This window comes from Chanos chanos, chromosome 5, assembly GCF_902362185.1.
Source record: "Chanos chanos chromosome 5, fChaCha1.1, whole genome shotgun sequence".
Classification (NCBI taxonomy): domain Eukaryota; kingdom Metazoa; phylum Chordata; class Actinopteri; order Gonorynchiformes; family Chanidae; genus Chanos; species Chanos chanos.
This window is the reverse complement of record NC_044499.1, coordinates 10,983,553-10,998,117: the sequence shown is the minus strand read 5'-3', so window position 1 is coordinate 10,998,117 and position 14,565 is coordinate 10,983,553. Positions and strand designations below refer to the sequence as shown.

Sequence of the window (14,565 nt, the reverse complement as noted above, 5' to 3'; positions counted from 1 at the left end):
GAAAAAAGCTCAATGAACAAAGACACTTTTTGTTTATTTTAGATAATGTTCATTATCATTAAAAATATTATTATCATTATTATTGTGTTTTTGCTTACTAATACTGGACCCCCCCCCCCTCAAAAAAACAACCAGAAGAGCACCATCATTTTGGAATAATAACTGTAAACACAAGCAGTAAACAAGTAATTTTTATATCAATTTATTTAATTTGAAGTTCAAAAGTACAAACCCCATCCCTTCACTCCCCCTGCTAATTCAGGCCACTTCATAACAAATCTATATCTGCCTGTCCAGCAGGACATTTCAATGACACTGTAAAAAAACACTTTTTTTTTTTTTTACACAGAGAACAATAATAACAATAGTAATAGTCATAACAATAATGATCATCATCACCAAATTATCATTAATAATAATAATAATAATAATAACAATTATTATTACTATGGTAGCCATTACAAATACAGTACGGTATTAAGGAATATTACTGAAGGACACAGACATACAGCACAGCTCATGACGTGAGTTTTTTTTTTTTTTTTTTTTTTTTTTAAAAGACGTAATAAGACCTTATTTTGAAGGCGGAAGGGTAGGGGAAGCAGGAGCAGGTCTATAAGAACATCGAGATAAAGAACTGGCACAACCACTAAATACCCAAAACATCCTCTGTTGGTGCCGCCAACCTGTGAAAGCATGTAGTTGATGTATGGTTTGCTGTTAAATGGGGCACTAAGGCTTTAAGCTAGACCAAGACCTCATTTTCTTTTTCTCATGGCTTCAGTGAACTGCTGGACTGAATCGTAGAGGTGATGTATATAGGTAACTGATTAGTAATAAGTGTGTGGTGAGACTGAATGGTGGGAGTGCTCGGCTAAGGGTATAGCCAAAAAGCAGAGCAGAAGGTTCCCAAGAAAAAAAACTATATGTTTTAAGACGAGAAGGCCTGACTCATTGTTCGTGCTTAGTTTCACTAAAATACGAAGTTTTGAATTCATGTTGAAAAAGACGACAAAAAAAAAAAAAAAGAAAAAAAAAAAGACAATGACCACAACTATAAAAAAAGACATTTAAAAAGCTAAACAAACAGCAATCTGCTGGCGTCATTGGCTACATTGGCTGAGGAATAAATGAAATAAGAGGAGAGAGGAGAGATGAGAGGATAGGGTGAAAGTGGAGGTGAAAACGACAACAATAAGCATCTATTTACAATTAGAAATTTCATAACTTTGTGTGAGTGGTTTAATGCAATACAGCAAATCATCTCTAACTTCTAATTTATTTTCATTTCTAATTGTTTTTAGCATTTTTAATTTCCCAAAGTTGCTATTCCATCTCGACCTTCCAGCCAAGCGATGAAACTGCTTTTAGCTGGAGGCTTTTTTCTTTGTCCTCACTCAATAAGCACGATGTGTTTTCTTTAGACTTTAGTAAATGCTATTCTTTCAATGATCCACTTAAGCTCACTGTCCCCTCTGCTCTCTCCTCTCCTCTTCTTTCCTTTCCTCTTTTCTCCCCTCTCCTCTTTAGACCTTGTCCAGTAGAGAGCGTTGGCAGTAAAGCAGGCGTCGTGGTGTGCCGTACATGCGGAAGAAGAGCAGTGCCCCGAGCGTGCAGATCACGCACACCAGGAGCAGGAGAGGGATCACCACGGCCGCCGCACCGCTGCCGCCGCGCTCCGTGTCCTCCACCTCAATGATAATGACGTCCGTCTCCTTCTCTTTCTCCTTCTCCGTCTCCGTCTCTGTCTCCTCTTCCTCGTGTTTGTCTTCCTCGCGTCCCCGGTCAGTGCCACCCCGGCCGCCGCCTCCGCCGCCGCCGCCGCCGCCACCGCCACCGCCGGTCTTGGGGTCTTCCTCAGGACAGCCCATCCAGTCTGTGAGAACAGATTTGGGGTATCCGGGCTCCACCCGCAGCTGCTGGTTATTGAACTTCCAATACTTATTGGCTTTGTAGAAGTAGGTGTACCCTGCAGGTTTGAGTGAGAGGAGACGGAATTTACAGGATTTTCGTTCTGTTTCTTTTAAGTTCAGTTCGGTTATGTATTGGCTGAAGGGTATGTCAAACACACATACCTCCAAACGCTAACACCTTTGACGCTAAATCGACAGAATTCAGATGTTTTATGTGGTCATACATAACATATTAGAACTACAGCAAAGATCTGAGAGGCATTATTTTTAAAACTTCACTTTAGCTGATCAACTTGTCCAGTCAATATTTACGTAAGTAAGTTACATAAGTACTCTGAAGTTACTTTATGTTACCTCACAATTAAACTGTCTTTGGTTTAGACAAACAAGTTCTCTGAAAACAAAACAAAACAGAACTAAATAAACCCATCACATCATACTCCAAAATAAAGGCTTTGAATAGCCAAGCGGAGATAGCCTCCCACTTAAACAGACTCTGACAGTCTGTGGGCGCATAATGTTTACAGGAATAAAATGAGTCTGTGTCTTTATGGAACTACGTGGGACAGATATTTGTGTGTGTGCATGAGCACTCACACACACACACACACACGCACACACACACAAACACAGTGAGAACTGTTACCTTGGTCTCTGCTCATAAGGGCAGCCTTGGGGCTATCTGGAACACCCTGCCACACACTGATGGGTTTTGGGTAATCTGGGTCTACGGAGCGCATATCCTCATTAAAGCGGTAATACCTGGGGAGAGAGGAGGAGTTTGTAATGTCAGTCTTTTGTTTACTAGGTTCGGCCACAGTTCTTATTATAACACATACTGCCAAATACACGGACTTGTTTCCTCTGAAGAAGTAGGTGTTTCCTGTTGGGGTGTAGAGCAGGGCTGCATCCACCCGATCCTTTGGTAATCCAGTCCCCATCTCCTTTAGACTTTTTGGGTAGCCTGAATCAAGGACTGACTCACTGAACACATAATATCGGTCTCCTGAAAGAGATCAAGTCAGGACAAAGACATGAGGCATTACTGCTGATATTACTGAACCTACAGCATAATACATTTACACTTACAAATTTTCCCAAAGCAAATTTCGCAATGAATACATACAACAAGCACATAGGTAGGCTGACGAGGGACAACAGACAATCCTGACAACTAAAAGCATCATGGCTGGTTTTAAGATGATCCTGCAAATGATCAAAAGACAAGGAAAGCTTTACCTTTGAAAAAAACGAACTTCCCATCTTCTCTCTCATAGGCAGCATTAATGGAAGTTGGTAGACCCCTCCAGAAATGTCCGATTGGCATAGGGTATCCCTCCAGAACCCGGTTATTACGGACACGCCAGAACCATTTATCCTGCAAAAACCAGTGCAGTCAGTAGAGAACAGACAAGAACTTATGATATATACTTACAACCCTTCATTCACACAGTTCTTATACATACTGTTTTCTAGTAAGACCTGTATGAGTACCTTAAAGACAAACATCTCCCCACGGAGAACAGCGATGGTATCAAAGTGGCCTTCACAGATGTCAGGGCCAAAAGTTGGTTTGCGTGGAGCGTGAGTGGGTCGTGGGGTGCGACGTGGTGTGCGAGGGGTCACGGGAGGTCGTGGAGGGCTTCCTGACCCAGAACCTGTAAGGTTCAGAGACAGAGGAATATTGAAAAATTGTTGTATGGTCTCTCTCTGTTTTCAAGTTGCATTTTTTATGGCTATAGGAATATCAGTAATGAAAACATTCCACCCAGGAAAAGTTTTCCTTAGAGCTACCAACACACTGCTCTCCTCACCGTAGAGCTGCTGAATGCCACGACGGTCATCCTCGGGCAACTCAAAGTTTTCCGTGTCCATCCACTGGTAGAATGGAGCCATAATGGCGGACGGGTCGTTGGAATGTTCCATACCGAGGGCGTGGCCAAGTTCATGCACGGCCACAAGGAACACATCATTACCTGAGACAAGATGGAACTCATCAACACTGTAATCTTACCACAAGATCTGTTAACAAAAAGGATTGCTAAGCACTTTTGAGACCTTGAGCATTTAAACTGCTGTTTTTGTGCCCATATAGTCTCTCTTTCAAAGTCTTTTCTCCCCACGGTGTCATTCGATCCCCTGTTTGTTTGGGTGTAAAAATAAGGAGTACTATTCAAGTGAAGTGAAAGTGAGATAAGCCACACCTCATCAGGTTACTGAAAGGTAAAGCCTTATTTGATGCATACACCACGTGGGTGGCAAAGACATGACTTTAGTCTGCACATGAACCATGTCATACAAGGCCTGCTGACACATGTGTTTCTGGGTTGTTGTTTTTTTTCTTCTTCAAAACACTTTCACAATCATTGGCTCCGACATAGGAACTCCAGCAGAGTAAACATGTTTTTAAAGAACTCTCAGAACAGAGCCCCATCCTCAAGTCTGTTTCTTTTTACCCTCCTTTCCTTACCAAGTAAATCTCGGTTCCCAATTGTCCAGGGTTCGGCAGCATCAAAATGAGTGTCTCCTCCAATGCCATTGCCAGGGAAGTAAGCATGTGCCAAGAATCCTCCCTCGCCATCAAAAGGACTGCTGTCTCCATGGAACCCCTCCGCAAAGAAGAGCATGATGTCAGCAAAGTTTTCTGTCTTGTCTCTGATGTGGCTGTAGGGAATCTCTCGGAAACGCAGTGGCGTCACTCCCTCCCAAACTTTAAAGGCTTTTCGGATGGCCTGGTAGGTCTCGTATTCACCAACTTTCGGGGTGTAGTTCTGAATGCTGAAGTAGTCGGGAGAGAGACAGAGAGCGCATGGGAAGGAAAGGGTGAATTCAAGAGACAATCATGGAAAGTAGGCCATAGGAAAAAGAAAGATATGGAGAAAGAGGGAGGAGGGGAAAAAAGCAGTGGGAGAGAAAGAAAGTGATTTACATTACAGACAAGTCACACAGGAATTCTGGCGAGTGCAGCAGTAGAGTGGGGTTTTTACAGTATGCCAAAGATGACTTTTCCATAAGAGAGACTGTTTACCGAGACAGGGCTATCAGTCTTCTTGGAGTTTTACAATGACAAACAACTGCTAACGTTGGTTTTCCCTGGCCATGCAATTACCTCAATTGTGACTCAATTATCTATTGCATTTACTTGTTTATTGTGTTTAGAGTTGTTACATATTGTTAGTCCACACTTTTGTCCTCGGTTATGTCTTACCAGAACGTAACCTCATTCTTCTCCCATTTCAGCCCCTGGATTGCATAGCGTTTCCTTCTCAAGTTGCTCTTCTGCTCGACACCAAACTTATCTGGGACACCACAGCGTGGCCTCTTCATCGCCCTGTTAACCACAATCCATTTGTGAGGATGGACAACGAAGAAAGGAGAACTACTGATTTCCGTCCACAAATAATCTATGCCTGCGTTCCCCATCAGATCATCCGAGGTTCTCTTAACCCCATTAAACAGTTTCTTTCTAAACAACCAACAGTACCTTATGCTGGAATTCACCAAATTTATTCGTTTAGAGCCGATGACCTATTAATGATCATATTCTTTTAAGGACGTTTGTGCCTTAAGAGAACTCCAAAGGAAAAAAAAAAACATTTCCAATATTAATCCCTCCAGTTCTATCCTACCAGACAGACAGAAAGAGATTGAACTGACACATTTGATGTTGATGTCATACGTCAACAAACCAGGTTTTATAACCATTGACTATCTTCAAGCCTTTGCAAGTTACACTATGGTTTGACTTACTCTAGAGTACTGGGGTCCAACGAGCCGGTAATGGTCAGGCCGTAGAACCTTTGCATGGCGGATATGGCCGAAGAGATGGAGTGAGGAGAGCGGGCTGCATGCGTGCGGAGATCACCTGGAGGTAGGTAGCCATACTGCTGTAGCCACGCCTAGAACAAGAAAGGCAGGCATTAAATACATGGGAATCAGTTGTAAACACTGAAACAGATTTGATGGTAAGTTCACTGTAGCCTTCAGATGTTAATTCAGTAAATTTTGTGTGAACTCAGACGACGACGGCAGCCTTTCCTGATTATGTTTTGGTTACTCTCTTGCTTTGACTGGATGATGCACTTCAGAATGTTTAGTGATTACAATCACGTAATTACATGCATTTTCAAATCACTGAAAAAAGTGTTAGAGGATAGTGTAACATCTTGATTGGGAAAGTACCATATTCACAAATAATAAAACAGGTGACGACTGACAGCAAACCATTTGTTATAATGATAATGAGAAATTTGGGACGTCACCACAGGCACTCAGGAGCGCTCTGTAAACACTCTGTGACTCGACAAGTACTCTATACCTCAGTGTCCAAACACAGCGTAGTTGCCCTTTGTAACCGTCTGCCTGTTTCCAAAACCCTTTTAAAACATGCCAAAATCCTTAAAAAACAATACCACCCTTGACCTCTTCTATTCTAAAGTCTAGTCTAAAATCACAATAGCTTTATGGGCTGGGCAGGCCTGTTTGTGTTCCAGGATTTAGTAGGTCAGCTGTAGGTCTAGATTAAGTTTAAATTTGACCTTAATTTCCCTCAGAGGCAGAATGATAAAACTGCATTCCTTCTCTGAGGCTGGACATCTGGCTATGTTCCACAGAACTCCCTTTGTTTTCAATACTTTTCTCGTTCCCTCCAAACAAAGGCGAATGCGGATGAAGTTTACATTTTATTCCAATCTAATGGTAAGCTACTAAGTGTTTGATTTGTATAGATCATGGTACACTCATTAAAGGTGTTAAATGTGTTGGCATTTAAAATAGAAAATAGAAAAAAATGGACACAAACTAGCTAAGTGTTACTAATTATCTGTGTCTGCGTGCGTGTGCACATGCACACTGTACCGGTCCTTAACTTTCCCTGAAATGGACAGTGTCTCTAGTTAAACCACACAGTCAGTCAGTAATTTCCCAGGGAATTTCTCTGTAATGCCATCCAAACCTCAAAGTCAAAGCCTCCACAGCCTCCAGGCTGTAATCCCTCCCCCTCTCTCCCACAGCTCCCCAGGCCTGGAGGTCAGGACTGTGTAGACCCACCCAATGAAGCCTCTGCATGTCCCTAATGCCTCATCACTCCTCTGACACATGCTTAGTACAAACAAGTGGATTACACTCCGTGGCCCTCTCAGTTTTTGATGGAAGACAGAAAAACAAGTTGTTTCTTGTACGCTCTCTCGTTCTTGTTCATGCCGCCATTTAAGCATGAACACGCAATAATGTACCTTAACCTAAATGAGTGTCTGTCTTTTATTGTCAGAGGTGAGCAGGTTTGTTCAAGTCAAAGTAAAGAGAAACTCACACTGCATGCATGTTTTTCACGTTAAGGCAATTTATGCTTAATACCCATCCCCCTTCTTTTTCTTCCTCTGACTGTTTATGATGTCTCAACTGACGCTGTTCCCTCCCCCTTCCTAATTTTTCAAAGCTTCTGGCTGTGAGTCCCTTGCAGTTTCACAGCAGAAGTATAGAGTAACTGTGTTATGTCCTTATGAGGGAGAAGCAGGGAAAGGTTGAGTAAAACGAGAGCCAGAAGTGATGATGAAATGTGCGATCAATGATAATAATGTGGGTGGGGGTGAGGAGGGGGGCTCTTTTGAGTGGAGAGATTTCAGTTCCCTAAAAGGGGGGGTGGGGGGGTGGTTAGGGTTGCTAGAGAGTGCAGCCTTCAAACATGCAGTTTTCTCAATCCATCTACGGAGCTCGTTACAGACTTTACTAAATCTAACTTTAATTCATGATGGAGTCTTTCCATCTCACTGCCTGTGCTGCTGAACCCCAATTTTGTTTCTCTGAGGACGGTATTGATAGAAACCTAACACATACTTCCCTAAGGCATTCATCAATGTGCAACGACTTCAATCATTAATCATCACCATTGTGATATGCCAAGGACAGCAGTCCCATGAACTTAAGTTATTTCTAAAATTATACCTCTGTTATTGTGAGTTTTGCACAGTCTGCCCTGCTGCCGACCTTCATTTCATTACTACTGTACACTGTACCTTGGCATGTGACAAATAAAAACTTGAAACTTGTCCTTGAAACTCAACCAAAATGGAGAGTCTATGACCTTGGTTCATAATGGTCACATTCTGCCTAGAGCGGCAGAGATAAAATGTGCCCTGAGGGACTAAATTTTTGCATAACCTTTTACTACTTTGGAACACCTACTGTAAGTCTACAACTCTTTCTTTATTTAATAGTCTGATCTGACAGAGATACATCTTTTTTCTCACATTAGATAAAACTGGACTATGACTCATGGTCTTGTGAAGACATTAAAAACTACAACCTCTTTTTATAGTCATGCATTTTATGTAACTTCTCCATTCATTGTGTCCCTTTGTCACTAAGTGTCTCAAATCCAGTGCCTCAGTTAAAGTGTAACAGTGTGTGTGTGTGTGTGTGTGTGTGTGTGTGTGTGTTCTGCTGTCCAACACTTCCAAAGACAGACAACTAAACGGAGGAGAAAAAAAATGATTCAGTTGTTCCATATGCTTAAGGCCAATGGAATACAACACAATTCTGGAAAAACCCACATTTAAAGCAGCCAAACAGAAAATGCAGTCCAGCTCTACAAACACTGAGAGCCCAAAAACACAAAAATCCAACGTAGTGAGAGAAATGTCCAGTAACACTATGTAAAGACATATAGTGTCCTACATCCCTCTTCTGTACACTGAAAGACTACTTAAGGTCTTTCAGTGACTGTTAAATACTTTACCAAGAGTTTTTTTTTTCCTAAAAAGGTTTTTCAAAATACATAGTTATTCCAGAACACTCATAATATCACAGGATATCATTTCTTAACAGTTTACCTCAGACCTACTGACAGATGCATAATATGACTTGATCTGTACTAAACTCATGAGACTACGTTAAGATGAAGACCACAACACTGAACAAAGCAATGATGCTGACCAGCTACGTGGATGCATTGTGACATCTCTCAATTCTTTATAACATGTAATTAATGACAGATGTGTACCGGGAAGGCCAACAGTTCAGTTAACGTTTTACATCAACATGTTTTTCCATGAATTGTTGTCACTGGTTCTAAGAAGGGGAGGGGGCTTTCGAAGTGTTTTTTTTTTTTTTTTTTTTTTTTGCTTGCTTGCTGTACTCAATCTATCCTGTCCTATGTAAGCAATAGTCTGACCAGGACAATCAGTATTTAACATTTTGAGTATTTTTAACAGTATTGAGGATCAAAACAGAATTTATGTGTAAACTTTTAGGGTAACACTATTAGCAAACTTCCTCCTTAATGTCAGTGCATTGATTTTTTATTTTTACTATCGTACCATATATATTTGAGAGAAGACACTGATCCCTAATTTCCGTGTCACAGAAAATGAGGTCAATGTCAAATTAAACTTTTTTTAAGACAACACTTTCCCTTGGTTTGACCGAAAGTATGAGTCTCAAGGACATGTATACATTCACTGACACAACAAAAATATCAGATAGCACAGTGAAAACTTAAATTGTCAGACTAAGAGATGTATCAGATTTGCAAACTAGGGAAGTTAAAAATATAACAGGATAATTTGGTGGTTAAGTGTTTGAGTCATTCTGGGAAATCTGAATTTCAACATTCACAGATCCCTCTGTGAGGCTCTGAATGATATCGTCATCCTTATTACAATCACTTCTATTCTCTGTCCTTGCGAGTCTACCCCCTCCTTTTTCATTTCCTGTCTCTATGCTTTGTTCTTGCTTCATTCCCATTTCTTTGTGTCTGTTCTCTTTAGTTTTAACAGAAATGTACCCCCCCCCCCCCCTGCAAATTTGGTTGGCAACATGACTTCACATCTGCTCACTGGATCAAGGTGTTGAATTCTGAGGAAGTACCCTGACCACTTCCTATTGTTCTTAAAGATCACAGGATATGACTTACCAGCTGTGGCCGGATGCTTTGGCCAGTTAAGCTGTCGAATATAAAATGCCCTCTTACACATCTTCTCAGACATGAGACCAAAAGTCAAAAACTAAAAATAACAGGGGGGTGATTATGACCCAGTCTCATGACGCTTACAAAATAAATAACTATGATAGCTCCAGTTCATGAAATCTTTCAATGAGTGTGTTTCATGCAGACACTGTGTGAATATGATTATGTTGAAAAGGTTATTTGCTCAAAGAGCAGTTAGACCATTGTAGTAAAATCTCTAAAATGTCTAGAGCATTCACAAGAAACAAACACTCAATACAAGCTTCACCAACACCATTTCCTTGAATATTGTGATGATGTTGCATAGACTGATGGACACATGACATAATGAACTTAGTGACACAGTGGCAGATTATGGCTCTAATGCATCAAGTTACCAGGGTCTATGGCACAAGGATATCCTTCAGGAACCAGAGAACTTCCTCGAGGACTGTGATGACATCCTGTAAAATCCATGCTGACCAAAAACAAGCCTAGACTGGGCCTCCCTCCTCACTGAAACCCCTCCCCATCACATTTTCAACCACAACTTAGGACAGATGTCGACAATTACATCTCCCGGTTTAACAAAACCCAGCCCTCATCTGCTTTCAAATTCCTTATCCAAAGCCCATCCCCAGTATATCTGGTCTGTCCTCTGACCACAACATTCAGTTCTGCTCTACTTTGCAGTTTCTAATTTTTTTTTTTTTCCCTTTGCTGTCTCAGCATCTACTCCCATCCCTAAAAGGTTTCCCCACTTTTTTGTCTTTGGATTTTTAATTATCTGGACTTTAGCTATTAAACGTGATTTCAGGATTTCATATATTCAGTCCAACCAGTCCCTAATAATGATTTAAAGAGAACCGAGACTGCTATTGAAAAACTTTGATGAACATCAATCATCAATCAAATTCAGCTTCTGAAACTTTCGTAACTACTCTGACGTCCACCAAGAAAAACTGTTGTGATAAGACATTAAAAAAAGAAAGCAACGGTCATCATAATTGTGTTTATTCAGTCTTCGATACCATTTTAATGCAACCGCTCATTCTAATTAATGTAAACAATAGTTCCATGGCACAAACATTCGCAATTGCCACGGCATGCATAGTTCCAACGTGTTTTTAAATTATGATAATTTTGTCCTCTGTGAGATTCAGTTGTACGGATGATGATTTAAAAAAAAAAAAAAGCATAATGCAATCACACATGAACATACACACACTTACTTTTCAAAAATAATGAGGCATAAGATGGTATAATATAATAGCATTCTCTTGAACTTGCCGTTAACTTTGGATTTTACTGCTGCAATCAATCGCACTCACCTCAGGCTTCAAATCTTGCTTCGGTGTTGCTCCATGTAAGCACAGCACGCATGCGAACACGATGAACAGTCTAGTGTATATTTTCCAGACCGCCATTCCTCGATCGTAGTTTAATACCCGTTGTCGAGACCTAAATCTGACCTGTTTTTGTTTTCTCTAAACTTCAAATTTTGATCTTGTCAAAACATCGCCGTGCTTAAATCTCAGCAACAAATCACAGTATTTCGGCAGTGGAACAAAAGATACTATTTCCAGCTGCTCTTCGGGGAGAGTAAAATAAACTAATTGAAAGGTAAATACGCTCTTGCATTGATCAGTCCTGTGTTTCCTTAACTTTTGTAGTATACAATAGGCAAAGAGAAACGATAAGAAACACGATGTTCTGAAACTGCATCAAAAGAGAGATTCCCGAGACTGTGGCAATCCACTGTTTCTTTTAATTTTAACTCTTGCACTATCTGTATCTCATTCCGTCACTCTGTCTCTCATCCTGATGCCCCTCACCTAAATTTGATCTCCCCTCTCTGGCCCTCTCCCTCAGCTGCAGACGTGGTAGTTCGATATCTGGAGCAGGCCTTTCTCCAAGTAAGAGAGTTAAAAGGAAAAAAAAGGAAAATTGAACCTCCTCTAGACTATAAGCCCAGCCCTCCAGAGCTTGCTGCTCCGAGCCGTGTGGCCTTGCTGAAGAGGGTTTTTTTTTTTTTCCTTCTTCTTTTTTTTTTTTTTTTTTATATATGACTGATATGTTTGGTTTCAAGCAAAATTTGCTCCTTCACATACCTTCAAAAATCAGTACCCTTTGTTTTAATTTTTGTGGCACATGTAAACATTGCCTTGAGACAGCAATAAACAACTCATAATTCACCCTCTTTGACGAGCTCTGTAGTGTATCCAAATGCCATATTTCAACACCTTACGTTAATACCATGTCTGAAAATTCTAATGCCTCACATTTCTAATGAATGGCACGTATTAGCCCTCACAGAACTTCGTAGTATTTTTATCCAGTGGTAAAATAAATTTTAAGGGTTGCTTGGCACCGACAAACATTGGATACATTCTCATATTCAACATTGTAGGTTAACCAGTTTTAGTACGTAGATAGACTATGAGCTGAATTAGAAAACTGAACTCAGAATCAAATAAGTTCAGTATATATATATATATATATATATATATATACACACACACACACATATATATATATATATACATACACACTGTTTGTCATATCTGTTTACGTTGCTTTATTGTACTCCAGATTCTTAGTGTGGAGTTTGGAGTATCCCAGTTTATTAATACATCATGGTTTTTGTCAACCTTTCCTCACCCCTGGTTGTTATGAAATAGTTACACCCATCAATACACAAATAAATACAATATTTTGTCCAGCATCAGAGATTACTGATACATGCTTTTGCATACCTTTGAAATTTCACTAGTTGTAATTTGCTTTGTGAGACTCTGTATTTGGTATCCAGCAGACCCCTCATGAGCTCACCAATGACCTCTGGTGGTTAGAACCCACCAAGTTTTGCTGACACATAAAGGGACCACTGACATCTTTTGCCTTTTGGTTCAATCAAGCTTTGGTTTGGATGAGCTTTACCGTTTTAAGAACATAATACGAGTGGGTCAAGGTAAAATTATGAATGACATGTTACCATTAAAAGACTAGATAAAAGATTAAAAAGGTAAGGCGGCATATCAGAAAGTACAGCACAGTTACAAAAACTCTGTATGACAAGTGGTTGTCATAGCGATGGGAACTTAGAGACCAAGCCAGTAATGACTGGTCATCCCATTCTACCCCCTACCCCTCTTTCCCCCTCACTGCACTTGGTGGAATACACACAGAGGGAGGCAGAGAAGTTTAATTGTGTTAAAGAAGGGCAGGATAGAGGCTGAAACCTGTTTGGACCAGAGCACACTGCTAGGTACACATGCACACACTTACACTCACACACATGCACACACACACACATTCACATTCACACACACACACACACGCACACACACACACAGACACACAGAGCGAGAGAGAGAGAGAATTAGTCTCAGAGTGCAGACACTGGCAGGCATCCAGCAACCCAAGACAAATACTGAAAAAGTTTAGAACAGTAAAACTGAGGATTCTTAGGCACAGAGATATTGTTTAGTTGAGCACCAAAAAGACACCAAAAAATATTCATAAAAGTGTAAAATAAAATGAAAATTCTATCATTTTTGCCATTCATATATATTTATTTACCACCTCTGCCATGACATACATTGATAATACAACTCACACAAATGCAAATACAGACACCCATATCACTTCAGCAGAACACACAACATTAAGAATCTCTTTAGGAGAAATACCCAGACACTGAACAAACATCACCATTAAACTAAACAACAAACAATACTGTCCAGCAATTCAATGTAATCTATTAGATTTTATTAAAGCCTGTTTTAGTTATGAAGAGATTTTGCGTTGAAGTCCTTGGTTTCAAGACTATCTGCCCAATACAAAACATTTTGGTATTCTGTCTTAATAAACATCTGACAGTTCTCTCACTGACCGCTGAGAAGAGTATGGGAAATGAAAATTATCGCATCATAATTAGCGTTGGGGCATGATGGGGTATCACCACTATAGAGAAAAATAAAGACACACATGAACAAGAACAGGACTAACTGGTCTAAAAGGTCTTATTTACAGTTCAGTGACTCTCTCCTCTTTTGTAGAATACTTTTAAAAATACTTTTATTCGTGGAGTCTGAGAAAGAGTGAGCGTTTCATCATATTAATAGTGCCACATGTAGGTCAGGGGTTTCACATGCTCTACTAGATTTTAAGACCCTTTGGTTATAAAGTTACCTTCACGTGCAGGCGAACCTGACCAAGTATCGCCCAACTCTCTCCCTTTTTTTAAAACTTGGATTTTATTCTAGACTTCAACACTTCAACACTGGACCACAAAAGTTCAAAAATACATACCTAGCCTCTCCTATGCAGTTTAGGATCAAATCACAACTGACAGATGTTGACAATACGCAGTGCAATCTATTAATCTTTTGTAGGTATTGCACATTATGGTTGTTCTTTGTTTTTTTTAAACCTATGACTCAGACTATTCTTGAAATTACAATTTATGTCAATAGGGTACAGCAATTTAGCACACAGAGAATGTCAGTCTGTATCTCATGACCCCAATTTTATGATTTTGTTATCTCTGAGGCGTCTCAGACACATAGAACACAATATATACTGACAAACCACTGTAGCATTTTACTCACTAACAGAGGACGAAAGGAGAGCCCATACATTTTAAAGACTTAGATCTACTTCCACGACCAAGATGCCTTACAGCATGGCATCTCATTACTTATT

General features: G+C 40.2%; 1 protein-coding gene across 2 annotated transcripts; it reads right to left on the bottom strand.

Moving 5' to 3' along the window:
* Positions 1-1,065: 1,065 nt before the first annotated feature.
* mmp14b (matrix metallopeptidase 14b (membrane-inserted)) lies at positions 1,066-11,382 on the bottom strand. Of its 2 annotated transcripts, XM_030773789.1 has the most exons (11): positions 11,190-11,382; positions 5,664-5,812; positions 5,122-5,244; positions 4,384-4,691; positions 3,728-3,889; positions 3,408-3,571; positions 3,153-3,291; positions 2,769-2,919; positions 2,560-2,675; positions 1,832-1,969; positions 1,066-1,720 (listed from the first exon to the last, which is right to left on the bottom strand). In XM_030773789.1, the coding sequence occupies exons 1-11, from the start codon at positions 11,283-11,285 to the stop codon at positions 1,527-1,529; spliced, it is 1,740 nt and encodes a 579-aa protein (XP_030629649.1). In that variant the 5' UTR covers positions 11,286-11,382; the 3' UTR covers positions 1,066-1,526. The 2 variants fall into 2 exon arrangements, with proteins under 2 accessions (XP_030629649.1, XP_030629648.1); XM_030773788.1 differs by having other exon boundaries at positions 1,066-1,969.
* Positions 11,383-14,565: the final 3,183 nt, after the last annotated feature.

Excerpts from the sequence above, each read along its gene's own strand:
- mmp14b (XM_030773788.1), bottom strand. The coding sequence starts at position 11,285 with ATGGCGGTCTGGAAAATATACACTAGACTGTTCATCGTGTTCGCATGC. Across the intron at positions 4,692-5,121 it reads AAGAATGAGGTTACGTTCTG|CATTCAGAACTACACCCCGA; the intron begins GTAAGACATAAC and ends CGACTACTTCAG. Across the intron at positions 2,920-3,152 it reads GAAGTTCGTTTTTTTCAAAG|GAGACCGATATTATGTGTTC; the intron begins GTAAAGCTTTCC and ends GATCTCTTTCAG.